We start from the raw sequence: 13,700 nt of genomic DNA, 5'->3' as shown, positions 1-13,700 counted from the left end.
TATTGAATTTTTAATTTATGAAAAGATTATTTAGATTGATTAGGATTGATTTAGAATTTAAGATTTGTCTAAGATTTGATTAAAATTTAGGGTTTCACTGAAGATATGACTAGGATTTGATTAAGGTTTGACTAGGATTTGATTAAGGTTTGACTAGGATTTGATTATGATTTGTCTAAGATTTTATTAGAATTTTATTAGGATTTTATTAAGATTGATCTAAGATTTAATTAGGATTTGATCTAAAGATTGATTAAGATTGAATAGGATTCAATTAGAATTTCTATTTCTAATATTTTTTTAAGATTGTTTTTGTTTCTTTAAAGGTTTATTTTTATATTTCTTTAAGATTTTTTTGTTATTTTTCTTTGAGATTAATTTATGACTTTTTTTTATTTCTTTTGTAATTTAAAAAATATATATATTTTGGATTGATTAAAATTTGATTCGGATTATTTAATATTATTTAAAGTTTATTTAATATTTTATTGGATTTGATAGGATTATTGTTGCCTTTCTACTTATCTTCTACAATTAGATGCCTAGTGCATTTTTAAGCAAGAACATATGTAATACGACAATAAGATTAAATAATACTTAAATATAAGATACATTCAAGCTTTGGAAGCTACTTAGAGACTATTTGGCATATAGATCCATAAAAAATACCAAATATTATTCTCTTGGCCATTCATCTTTCAAGAATGCATCAAGTAGTATATGATCCAAATAATGAGGCAATTACAATTCTAGAACATGCTAAAAGACAAAAAAACAACATTAACTTCATTTTTTGAAATGTATGCAATAATGGCAATGGCAAGATACATACTAATAGTTTTTACAATATTTTATTTAACATACGACAAAATAGATGTGGACATTAAAAAAATATGAATTTGCTATTGAAAGGATATATTTTACAAATCCAGCAATGGGAGAAAGATACTATTTGAGGCTTTTGTTAATCCATGTTAGAGGTTTACAATCATTTGAATACTTAAAGATTATTTATAAAATTTCTTATCTAATATTTAAAAATACAATTATAGCTTTAGAATTACTTAAATATCACAAAGAGTGGCAATAATATTTAGAAGAGGCATCAAGAATAAAAATTGAATTTCAATTGAAGGCGTTATTTGTTATTTTGCTATTATACAAAAATTTGATAAATCCATTAAATCTATGAAAAATATTTTGAAAAAGCAGCTTGGATGATCTTAGTGCTTGTTTTCAAAAAGAATATGGAATTAACAATTCAATAGAGCAATAAATTAAGGATTTTAGACTCTTTCTATTGGATAAGATTTTGCAAGACTCCAATAAAATGCTTGCATACTTTTTTCTAATGTCATTACTAAGAAACAATTGAAATGCAAGGATTAATGGAAATCAATTTATTATTGAAGAATGAGTATGGGACATTCAATAATTAGAAGAAAATTTGGAACAATATGTTCTACAATTGAATCTTGAGCAAATAAATACATATGATGATATTGTGGCATTTATAACGGAAGAACATAGACATATATATTTTTTTAAATAGACTTGTAAGAATTAATAAGACATTTGTCTACAAAAATTTGGCAACTAAAGTTCAATTGATGCAAAAGATTGTATATATGTTGCATCATCAAGCATTACTTCATTGCTACGTGATGGAGAAAGGATTGTTCATTCTATGTTCAAGATTCTACTAGATTGTAATAAAATTTCTTTTATATTCAATTATTAAGAATTTTGACCATGTCAAGTTTATTTGCCAAAATTTTCTTATTATTTGAAATAAACTTTCAATGCAATATTGTTATTGTCTTGAGAAAATTGATCATTCTTTTAGAAACATTGGATATATTGATTGCCCATTTCTATGAGCTACAATTGTTTTTGGTAGAGATTTTTGCCAAATATTACCAATAATCATGAAAAGAACTTGAACATCTTGTTGACATTTAGTACTTTGGCTTTAAATAAAAATCCATACATTAAAAAAAAAATATGAGGTTGAATTCAGAAGCACTTCAAACAGACATTTAATTTTCTTCTTGGCTTCTTTAGGTATGGAATGCATGTACATGTTGTATATAATAAAAGTGGTGCATTTAAATTCTTTATGGTTGTATTATTATTGATTAATATTTTTATTTGTGACTTGCCATATTGGAAACTATACAAACTTATTGCTTGACAATATGGTTATGCTTTATGATCACATGATTGTCAATTGACAATTAATGTCCTTAATTGATATTTTTTTATTTAAGGCTAGGAAAAGATGATGTAGCAAATAATGTCTTCTTAAAAAATAGAATGATTTTATCTACATAAAATGATCATGTAGAGGATATTAATAAAAAGATTCTAATCATATTTCTTGAAGAAGAATAAGAATATCTAAGCATCAATGAAGTTATTGTCAAAGATGGTGTCAATAATAATAATGTTTATCCAACCAAATTTATCAAATTATTTATCCATCTAAAATGGCCAGATTAAGGTTTTGCCTTAAGATTGGGACTCTAGTGATGCTACTAAGAAACATTGCTCCTCTCCAACAACTTTGCAATAGAACTTGATTAATAATTATACAACTCATGGATTGAGTTCTTCAAGCAAGAATTTTTGGAAGCCAATTTATAAGAAACTTGATGTTTATTCCACAGATTATATTAACTTCTATAACAAAAGAACTTTTGTTCATTCTAAAGAAAAAGAAATTTCCAATATGTCTTACATTTGTAATTACAATAAACAAATTCCAAAGACTTGATAAAGCACATGTAGAGAAAATTTCATGTTGCTTTGTTGTTATTACTAGCAATCAAAGATTCTAAAACGCCCTATGAACTCTTAACAACATTACATTTTTTGATGAAAATAAAGCAAGATACATGTAATGAATAGAAGATACATTTTGTCTCCATAGAACATGAATTTTTTTGATAAAAACAAAGAACAAAAGAGTGCATGAAGGCACTCACTCTATAATACAAAGCTCTATAAAACGACCTAAGAATTTTGTAAAACAACTTGTGCATTTTAGAAAAAGTGAACTTTTTTTTGATGAAAATGAAGATCCATCCATGCAACCATTTAGAACCACTACATGTCTGCATTGAGTGTTCTTAATAATTAGATATCCAAAGTCGGAGGAGGGTACAAGGCGAAAGCCAAGCCCTAAATGGCGACAAAAGCCTCCAATTAGTCACTGGCACATATAGCGAGCACCCTCTATGCCCGGTTGAGGGGCCTGGAATCCGGACCATTCCCCACCGGTTCCACGGTAAAGCAAATATACCGGGCCGGGTCTCCCCCTCGGGGAAATCTAAGACAACGCGGGTCACTCTGCTTCGCGGGAGCGGGTCCAGGTGATCGCGGTTGTTTCCCGATCAGCACTAAGTATGATCAAAAGCTTGATTTGTCCTTTACGAGGCCCCGAGATGCAGGGAGGCAGGTCGGTAGGTAGGAAGAGGGTGGTCGGTTGGTGGACAGGGTTGTTGTAGCGGGAGCCAGGGTCACGGGGTGCTCGTAAACTTTGGGAGGGGGAGCTCGGAGCAATGGCGGAGAGGTGCGTGTGAAAGGATTCAGAGAGCGATTCCGCGTTGGATCAGTGGCATATGGCGTTGGCGACGGAGGAGCATTGACAGGCAGATCCATTGGCCCTCTTGCGCACGGTCTCGTCCTAAATTTGGCCCTCCCTTGTACTTGGTTGCACATTTTCGGCCCCGTGCAGATCTCCGGGTGCGCGAGGTGGAAGACAGGGTCTCCGCATCAATGCCGTCTTCAATCGTTGAAGGTTCGCAGATGCTCTGCAAGCTACTCTCGGTGTCGGTGATGGTGCGTCTGAGTCCTCTTGATTGTTTCGGGTGCCGTAGCGCGATATTGCTGTCTGGTTTGGACTTGTGAGGCGTCGGGTTGAATTGGTTTGGAGGATCAGGGCGGAGATGCTTGCCGGGAGACGTTTGCGAGCCGTTGGTACGACATTCGTGTGTGTCTCGTGACTTTGGTGTTATTTCGAGCTCGTGAAGCTGGAAGTGAGGAGTCTTTTGGTTTTCTTGAAGTCTTCTATTATTGATCATCGCGCTTATTGTCCTATGAGCATTTCGATGCGTATCTGTAGCTCTATTAGGTTCCATGAAGTTCGGGTGCAAGGCTCCTTTCGTTTTTATCTCGATTCTTTCTTGTGGTCATGTTTATCGTATCTGAATATTTACAGCGTAGTCTGTGGTAGTTTTCATACGCCGCTGCTTAGCGAGCATTTTTTTCGACCTGGTTACTTTTTTTGTAGTACTTGAGGAACGGGGACCCTATTCAAAATCTCTGGCACTAAGTATTGCACACTCTGCTTTCAGGAGATTGATCCTCGTGTGTTACATGGGAAGGGGTGATTTGTGCGAATGAATGCGGTTCAATATCAATGTTGAAAGAGTAGGTTCACGGCGTAGGTCCTGAATGTCATTTTCAATTTAATGCTTGAATATTTTGCTTGTGTTTCGGCGGGAAAGTAATCAACTCATGGAGTGTATAGAATGTAATCTAGGTTAACGAGACATTTAGAGGTCAAATCGTTTTCATTGTAAAAACATTCAGATGGTACAACTTCCAAGTTAGAATGCTCGAATTCTAGATCATGGAACTTGTTGGCATCTCCCTTAACAGCTTTTATCTTCAACCTCAACTGCGCAGCACTGGAAACCAAGCGTGATTCCCACATATTCATAATAATGCTCGAGAAATTGAAACTTTTGAAGCTCGGGAGTGTGAAAGAAAAACACATGAGGCTGTATAGGTAATTTAAGCACTTTCTTCCTAGAATGCTAATTTAGAGATTACGGAACTGGAATGTGTAGAGAGAATTTGATGCGGAAGACGGCATTTGGGTGTTGTGTAATCAGGCTCATGAAATAAGCTATTGGGTTCGGAGAAATCGGATCAGCACCCAGGAGTTCTGGATGTTGCGATGTGGGTTTATTCTGTTTGCTCATTGATAACGAGAACAACAACTTGACCTAGGGTTTTAGCTATCGTGAGGGATTTTCCGTTCTTTATTCTGTTACTGTTAACACCCGATATACCACTTTTTCTTCATAATGTTATTAATGTTACTATTACTGTTATTTTTATCTTTCTCTTTTAGAAAATAGACCGTGAATGAAAATCCCTGTGCACCAGGACTTGCCGTGGTAACTGAGCATGTGTCATAGTAGAGTGTGTTCGTCTTCAATCAGACGCTCTAAAACCTTTTCGCCACGTCTGCTTGGCATGTAAATGTGTCATCACGATTTGTTTACTTCTCCCAGGTTGTCTAGAGGATAGCAGTTTTGTGCATTGAAAACTCTCTTTGCAATGAAGTTTTAACACTCGTGAACAATATACTTTCCTACCTTTACAATTTTTCTGCGATGCAACTTTCTTTTGTTTCTATGCAGGCCGAGAGAGATGAACAATGAGTTGCATCCGCTGCCATTGAAGATGGACCAAGAGAGCTCACGTGGTTTTATTCAATGATTTAATCGTAAGCAATTCGATCGTTTTTTCAAATTCGTTTTGATTGTATATCATACAGTCTTTTGTGGGACATGAAAGAGGAACAAGCCCATCGCAGCACTTGAGCGTGGGAAGCTGCAATTCCTGCACCCAAGCTCTTTGCTCCATGTCTACACGGTCTGCCAGTAGTTTTTCCCTACCTTTTTTGCCTGTCTTTCGACGTTACATAATATGTGCGGATTGATGTGTGCAGCATCTGGAGTTTTCTTCATAAGAGGTGATGTTTGTCTGAAAGCACGGGAGCCATGGGCAAGTCAGGCAAGTGGTTGAAGAAGGTCAAGAATGCTTTCAGGTCTCCATCGAAGGATGTAATTGATGACAAAGATGAAACCGTAAGTCTCTCGGGGGACGTCGTTGCGCTGAAGATTTCAATTTCTTAATTCTAGTGTCTATATGCAGTTGACGGGCCTAACTTTTTAGGCATATTATTTATACGTATGAAGGGTGGATCTCAATCTGGGCTGCTGAATCATGTCTTCTCCTGGAGTGGCATTGTGGGTTTGCAGCTGTTGACTAGGATGAGGTTTGTGTTTTGTCTGTGTACAGAAAAAGAGGCCTTCGAAGGGTAATCGAGGGACAAATTTGGACTATTATAAGGCTGTGCCTATACCTCTCCCACTACCAGCTGTTACGGGACTGACCAATCAAGAAGTTGAGCAGGAGCGTGGCAACGAATTTTCGAAGGAAGAGGTAATTGCTGAGTTAGAGAATCAGCCAGATAATGACCATGCACGACAGGAGGCCATGGAATCCGAGGTCGACAGGGAAGCCGAAGCACTTCGCGAGGAACAGGCAGCTATTCAAATACAGCGAGCTTTTCGTAACCACTTGGTAAGCTTGTGCAAGTACAGGGACATCATAGAAGGGACTTGCTTTGGCTTGTCCTACTGGAGTTATTTGGTCGCTGCGATTTCATAGAACTAGAATAGCAACTCGAAATGAAGGCGTACCTTGATACGTGCTTCCAGGATTTCAGAATATTATGATTGTGCTTTTTCTTTACTATGTAGATGTGCCTGATTATGCGAGCCACCTTGGATGTGCAATCAAGAAGTGTGAGCCTGCTGATTCTAATCAGTGCTATGAGTGGAGTGGTTTGAAGGCTTTGAAAGGACTTGTTCGACTTCAAGCCTTGGTGCGAGGACACACTGTACGAAGGCAGGCCGCAACAACACTGAGAGCGATGGGAGCTCTTGTTCGTGTTCAAGCCCGTATCCGTGCTCGTCGAGTCAGGATGTCAGAGGAAGGACAAGCTGTACAGCAGCAGATCATGCAAAGGCGTCTCGCTCTTGCACGACCAAAGACCTCAGTATGCTGCAACCAACTCAATCTTCATTTCAATGTTTGACCACTTTTAAAGTCCTGCTTGGGCAATTTTTCTCTTGAAACTCTGCCAAGTACTTCGCAACTGGGCGAGATCGCTGTGGTAAAAACTTTTGAAGCGTTTGTGGTCGGTGTCACTAAGAGTTTCCCTTCATAAACATTTCTGCGTGGTATTACTTGACTTTCTCTTTTCAGGAGGGAGCTTGGATCACAGGTCGGGACTCGAAGGAAAAACAGCAGATACGAGAAGAGGCAGCCAAGAAGCGAGAAAGGGCAATGGCTTACGCGTTCTCACAGCAGGTGTATTGTCCATCTTAACGAATTCTTCAATCGAAACTTTTAGTGGGTAAAGTAAGAATACTCATTTATATGCGTTCAGCTTATTACATATTAGGACATCTGCTTGAAAGCCTAGCACCGTTTATTGATCACTCTGGAATCTGCATTTGTTCCATCTTCTCAGGCGAAACGAAATACCCCAAAACGAAACATGTTGTTTACAGAAAGTGAGCCCGATCAATCCCATTGGGGGTGGAGCTGGATGGACCGGTGGATGGCTGCCCGCCCCTGGGAGAATCGTCACTTCGACCTTACGAAGGAAGGTAACCAGAATGTTTCATCTGTGAAGTTTCTCGGGGTCCAGCCAAAGAATGTCAAAATTGATGGAGTCAATTTGAAACCTGCTCGGTCTCCACCACCACTGAACTCAAGGGTTGAGAAACCAGAAGACAGAGCTAAGAAAAGTCGCCGTGCTGTCGGAGCGAATGGAAATATTCCATTGCCTCTTCCATCTCCACCTTCTGCTGATGAGCCTTCATCAAATATGCCTGACATCAATGGAAGAAAGAACCTATCACCTGAAAAGCTGACAATTTCACCAAGGCAAATGACACAGCTTCCCCCAGCTTCTCCCCCTGAAGAAATTGTGAGGCCCATAGCTCATGAGAGCGATGCTGCTCTAGCTTCACCATCAGATAGTTCATCCTTCCAACCTCCACCTCCTTCCAACCATCCTGGTTCAAACGGAGGTACTTTTGCTGTATCAAATGACGGGACGGCGGAGCAGGATCCTAGTTGCAGTGGTTCCTCTGGTTCTGAACACGGAGTTAACGAAGACCAGTTTACCAAAGCCAGTCCTCGAGATTCTCCCATGTCAGGTAATCAAAGCGACGTTTCTCCGAAATTGTAGTTTGATTGGCATCAAAAAAAGTCAATTCCTTCATGACTTTGTCACTAATTAGGTAGTTAGATGACGAGAGGAGCTTGGAGATTGTGTTGGATCAAGGCTGGATTTTTAATTCCTCCAGGCTGGCTGCCCAGGGTTTTGCATGCTGCAGATAAACAACATATACTTGTGTATATGCGATCTGGGCATGTGTGTAGGCATGATAAGGGCTTTTCTGTTGGTCGAACCTGTTAACTAGAAGGCTTGAATCTCGTCATTGTTTCCACTCTCTTTTCTATCATGACTATTTTGATGTTACGTGCAGGTCATGCTAAGGCTAACGTCGATGCGATTAGTACACCCAACATGACGAAAGAGGCAGGGAATGGGGAGAACAGTGGACCAACAAGTCACAAGTTGACTAGAAGCCGGTATATGGAGGCCACAGTTTCTGCGAAAGCCAAAGCACGCACGAGTCCTAAGACCAAAGTGGAGGGAGAGGAGTCACCCGTCAAACAGCCGAAGCGTCTCTCTTTTGGAGGCCCTTCAGTTGCAAGATCGAAGTCTCCAAGTGGAACCGCCGCAGTTAGATCAAAATCTACTTTGCAGGTTTTGCATTGACTTAAAGCTTTCAAAGCAGTATTTTCCATCTGAACTAATGTTTGAAGTGATACGTGGTGAAGGCATGTGTATGGATGATGGCATGCTTTGAGGATTCAAGTCGGAGCTTCATTTGTTCCAGGAGTAATTTCAAGCTTTAAACTAAGTTACTTGGACCATCTGTGTTGTTTTAGTGGGGAGATATCCAAGGTGGCAATTTTGCATTGTGTCATAGAAAATTGAACAGAAGATATGGACTCAGTTTCATGAGTGTTCTCTAATTGTGTAAATTTTGTGTTTCAGGTGCGGACCAGCCTTCCAAGTGGTCTCTTCAAGGATGCATCTGTGGAGATTGTTAGTCCTGTTGACTCCGGCGGTGGTGGTCAGACTGTTTTGAGAAGAAAGTCCTTCGGCGGAGACGCTAAATCTGCAACGAAGTGGAGGTGACTGGTAGCTCGACATGTTAAGTTGAATTGCAAACTTGACCTTACTTTGGTGTTGTAGTAACAGAAGACCAGCATTTGACCTTTTTACATTGCCTCACACTTTTAAGTCCATTACAGTGACGGCATCTAAATCCATTTCAAGTTGTTTAGAGTGCAATGGCCCCAACGTTTTTTTATATGCCTAGATGCTGATCAAACCATACTTTTCCAAATATTGTCAAGTTGAAAGAAGCTTTGAGTACATAAAAGAATATCGTCTTGTTGCATCTAGCTGAAAAGAAAGCGCCAGAAATAATCGATGAGTGCTAGTTTGCCTACATTGTATGTGTCTCCTCCGTTCAAGTACTGACAAGAAGTAACAAAGAAAGACAACACAACTTGATGCACATCATTGAAACTCCTTAGACGTAGCTGAAAACCCCGTCCCTATATACATTGAAGTCCTAAATCTAGTAAAAGCCCACATCGTGACACCTCGTCCCACAGGTCGGATTCAAAATGATTTACGAATCATCGGTATCAGAATCGAACAGATTTTCACCGCGGAAATATGTTCCCGCAAGTGCACACCGTTATCTTTCCACACCCCTTGTGACTTTGCGGCATATAACCATCATCTTGGCTTTGACGATTAAACGGTAAAAGTATCGTTGATCTCAGACATCATCGCAAGTGCAGTTACCTGATGTTCTTCACGTCTTTCAGCAATGTTTTCAGCTCCCCTGACTGTCACATTCACAAATCGTTAGTTCAATTAAGTCATTAATACAGCTGCTTGACCTTTGTATACTAATTCACATGACCTGTGACTTTGTATTGAACGCCAAAATTTGAACTGCAAGATGTGGACTTACCCGGTGCATGGAGATGAGAATGTCGGATCCTCCAACAAACTCGCCGTTCACGTAAACTTGTGGAATTGTTGGCCAATTACTGCATTTAAAAGCACGATCGGATTTAGTCTACAACAATTCCTCTCAAGTTCTGTTCCATGAGTTGATATGTAAGTTAGAAAATCAACGTTGGTAGACATGGAACCTGTACTCTTTGATGGCATTTCTAAGCTCCGGGTCGGACAGAACATTCCTCGTCTTATACCGTACTCCTGCGATTCACCATGCAGAGCACCCCATAGTTAAACACACACTCACAAAACCATACAAAAAAGATCAGAATAAACTGCATTTTTGTTTAAAATCAACGTGCAACTGGAATTTCATGACCCTCCCTCGAAATTAGTAACCTCTGGGGTAAGACATGTGGCTTTATCCACTTGTCATTTAACAACTAACATTAAAACAACTTTCTATTTTCGTGAAGGTAAATTTGGAAACTCCAACAGGCAGTGATACTTTCTCATGAGATACTCTCATCTTCCAAATTAGAGGTAAGATCCATTACCATATTCATCCAATATGTGAACAACCATGGCACTGAATCCGCACTGAGGTGCATCAGGAACTCCTTTCATGTAAATCAATACTGGATTTTCCTTGACGTCCTGTATCCCCATCAACAAATTGATAGATAGCTCACGAATATTAAAGCAGTCGAAGGAATTAACTCATACTGCAAGATAAAAAATAGTCGCACTCCAAATTCGACAGACGTAATGCAAGGACTTGCAAAGGGATGACGTATGTTACCCTCTCGATGTGTTCCTGGACGGAGACTCCAGCATCTCCTTTATGCACGGGCTTAAAATCATCATGGGAATCTGCTCCATCTCCAGTAATACTAATACCAGCTCGCTGTTGCAACCATGGAACTGCCATTTCGAGTACATTCTGGTGTCATTCGTTGGGTTTATGACAAACCACACGACAAAACAAAGCCCTCTCACATTCGGCTCGATGCTGCAACCACTTCAGAACTAAAAGACCTAGTTCAATCACCCTAACATCTTTCCAACCATCGAAACATGGCCGGCAAGTTGCACACTTAACATAGCCTGATCTCCTTCCTACATATTTCATACCCTAATTTCCGAATTCTCGAGAATTCATGAGAACACCCAAGGCCCCGTCACTTCCAGGGGTTTCGGTGCAATGTGAGAGCTCTCAACCTCACCATCGAAGATCTCAACTACACCTCTACAGACACGAAAAGAACCCTCCTCCGAATAACGAATTCGCAGCCAAGGATCCATCAGTCCCCGGCGGGTTCTACCGCACACAGAACCGCGAATTGGCGCACGAATTCAACTACGACAACACCCGTACGAGAAATCCTAAAACAACCGAAACCCAACTCCGAACTGAGAAAGGCGAAGCAGCACCGCGATCTCGATTGGCGAAAGGTGAGGAAGCGTTGGAGCACGATGCCGCCACCCGCAGCAGCTGCGACCACGCGCGTCCGCGAGTACTCAGCATTGGGCAATTGGGTATGCGAGCGAGCGAGAGAGTGAGCAATCAATTCGCGGTGCTTTAATTCCTCTTCCTCCGAAGTGATCGGCGATGCTTCTTCATCTGCAAATTGAGTCGGATTTCGAATCTCCTGCTCGTCGGGGTCCGTGGAGTCCTCGCCGGTCGCCCTGCTTCGGCCATAGGCTCCAGAATCTAAATGAATATTCCTTTTGTCCGCGGGCATGGGCGACATCCCTCACTACCGGCCACGCTTATATGTGCTCGTTTCTTTTAATATTATGCTTTCTCATTGGAGAATGAGATAATGTTGAGGATTTTATTATTTACTTGACGTTTTTTTTAGTTATTTTTTTCTTTTCTTTTTATAACAAAAATCATGAGTGTATATGGAATGTAATAATTTGCATGTAAGGAATAAGCTTGTTTATTTATTTATTTATTATCTTTTTTTTTTTGTTGTTGTTGTGTATGTGGTTTGGTGGACTAATGTAAGAGTATCTTTATTTATTTATTTATTTATTTATTTATTTATTATTTTTCGGTTTCATTCGGACTTTTTTATTGTTATTCAACGGAAAATTTTATTTATGGTTATGTAATTCTTGCACGGATTATCAGGTAATACCGTAAATCATCCAAGTTTAAAATTATTTTTAATCTTGTAAAAATATCGGTATTTTTGGGCTTGTGAGGCCTTCCAAAAATATGAACAAATGAGGCCATGCTACAGAACTTCTTGAGCTGACTTCTGAGATCACCAAAAGACTCAACTCTTTCTATATATTGTAATGCAATGTTGCAAAAACAGAACAATCAAGTTAAAAAAAAGTACACACAGTTGCTTTACTTTTGGAGATGGGGTTCGTTCTTGAGCAGACTAAATGTGGAGAATTTGAGACCTTGTAATCTTTTACTTAAGCTAAGTTAGTAGAAGTAGAATAAATGTGCAAATTTCAATCAAGAGGATACAATCATATACACTAGGATTTAAAGGTGGATTGGATAAACCCAAAAAACTCCTTTGGTACTAACTTCTTCAACCAAAGGTAAAATAATGACATGTATTGAAAATATCACAACCTCTAAATTTATGCAAGTTGGAATATAAGAGCCACGACTCTATGTGTTGATGGAATGAAGCAGATTTCAAAGCTAAATGAGACTTGAAGATATTTCAACAAAATGGAGTTTCTGATTGAAAACGATTCCTTTTTTTTTTTTTTTTTTTTTTTTTTTTCTCAATAAAATCAGCTTAATAGCCTATTGAGGTTCACCTTTGCCAGTATGTGAAAAATTAGTCATATAATTTGGCCAAAATGAACCAAATGTAAATTCAAAAGAAATTTCAAATCAAAATGTGCAAGATAAATTAAATGTTAATGTCAGTTGATTAAATCAAACCACCTACCAAAAATCCTTTTTGAAACTTACAGTAAATTTGACACTGATTTTTTTTTAAACTTTTAATTTACTTAAATTTTTGTGCGTCAGAAGGTGGGAGAAGAAAGGAACATGATAAAAAAAATCTAGAAAGTACCACAGAAAAGCCATTCCACCCTCTCACTCCCTAAACAAAACCATAAGAACTGCTTTAAAAGCCACTGAAAACTTTTGACCAATGCGATTAAGAGAGCAACTTCTAAATACTAGCCTACTACTTATACTACTGTTTGTGTCATGAATCCATACTGTAAAATCCAACGGTACCCCAACTAACAGAAAGTATAAACTCGAGATTCATCTTCGATTAGCAGGCCAATGCCAGAATCGGTGAAGCTAGAATGGTCACAAAAGTGATACCTAAGCTGACCCAGATGTTGTGGTATCCTACAACAATCAGAATACAAGGATGACTTAGAATACTACAACAATCACAAATGCTGGAAACGATCTGCAACATGATCGACACATGTTTACCGATTTGGATATCGTCGATTCTTTGTCATGTGAGGGCAGTAGCGTTGATGCAGGAGATATAGTTTGTGGTCATAGTTCAGATATTGGTTGTATCGATGAACAGTTTTACTAGTGGGAGGCACACTCTGAGAATTCTTCAAGATTGAATATTCCTATTCTTTGTCGAAATTGTTGAAAAATAACTCCTCCCAAAGATTTTGTAAGATATATCAGCCTCTTGCTCACTTGTGTGAATATTCGTTACTTTGATGTCGCCTTCCTCAACCCTTTCTCTAATGTAATGATGCTGCAACTCGATGTGCTTAGTTCTCGCATGCAGCACTAGATTTT

The 13,700-nt window shown here is 38.9% G+C and overlaps 2 protein-coding genes across 10 annotated transcripts; one reads left to right on the top strand and one right to left on the bottom strand.

Annotated features, from left to right (window-relative positions):
• Nucleotides 1-3,441: 3,441 nt before the first annotated feature.
• On the top strand, nucleotides 3,442-9,353 carry LOC112277966 (uncharacterized). Of its 9 annotated transcripts, XM_090247942.1 has the most exons (12): nucleotides 3,442-3,802; nucleotides 4,359-4,434; nucleotides 4,693-4,795; nucleotides 4,902-4,968; nucleotides 5,436-5,521; nucleotides 5,747-5,885; nucleotides 6,100-6,384; nucleotides 6,656-6,862; nucleotides 7,072-7,176; nucleotides 7,340-8,033; nucleotides 8,367-8,650; nucleotides 8,945-9,353. In XM_090247942.1, exons 6-12 carry the CDS (start codon nucleotides 5,799-5,801, stop codon nucleotides 9,086-9,088), a joined length of 1,806 nt encoding a protein of 601 aa, XP_090104068.1. In that variant the 5' UTR covers nucleotides 3,442-3,802; nucleotides 4,359-4,434; nucleotides 4,693-4,795; nucleotides 4,902-4,968; nucleotides 5,436-5,521; nucleotides 5,747-5,798; the 3' UTR covers nucleotides 9,089-9,353. The 9 variants fall into 9 exon arrangements, with proteins under 9 accessions (XP_090104068.1, XP_024366655.1, XP_024366657.1 ...); XM_024510888.3 differs by lacking the exon at nucleotides 4,902-4,968 and having other exon boundaries at nucleotides 3,792-3,981; XM_024510889.3 differs by lacking the exons at nucleotides 4,359-4,434; nucleotides 4,902-4,968 and having other exon boundaries at nucleotides 3,551-3,802.
• On the bottom strand, nucleotides 9,291-11,610 carry LOC112277968 (uncharacterized). Its single transcript, XM_024510895.3, has 6 exons — nucleotides 11,366-11,610; nucleotides 10,734-10,855; nucleotides 10,489-10,588; nucleotides 10,126-10,192; nucleotides 9,942-10,020; nucleotides 9,291-9,813 (listed from the first exon to the last, which is right to left on the bottom strand). The coding sequence occupies exons 1-6, from the start codon at nucleotides 11,457-11,459 to the stop codon at nucleotides 9,766-9,768; spliced, it is 510 nt and encodes a 169-aa protein (XP_024366663.1). The 5' UTR covers nucleotides 11,460-11,610; the 3' UTR covers nucleotides 9,291-9,765.
• Nucleotides 11,611-13,700: the final 2,090 nt, after the last annotated feature.

The sequence above is a fragment of the Physcomitrium patens genome, chromosome 26, assembly GCF_059467195.1.
Source record: "Physcomitrium patens ecotype Gransden chromosome 26, ASM5946719v1, whole genome shotgun sequence".
Lineage (NCBI taxonomy): Eukaryota > Viridiplantae > Streptophyta > Bryopsida > Funariales > Funariaceae > Physcomitrium > Physcomitrium patens.
Note: the sequence above shows the minus strand (reverse complement) of the source record. Positions and strands in the feature narration are given on the sequence as shown.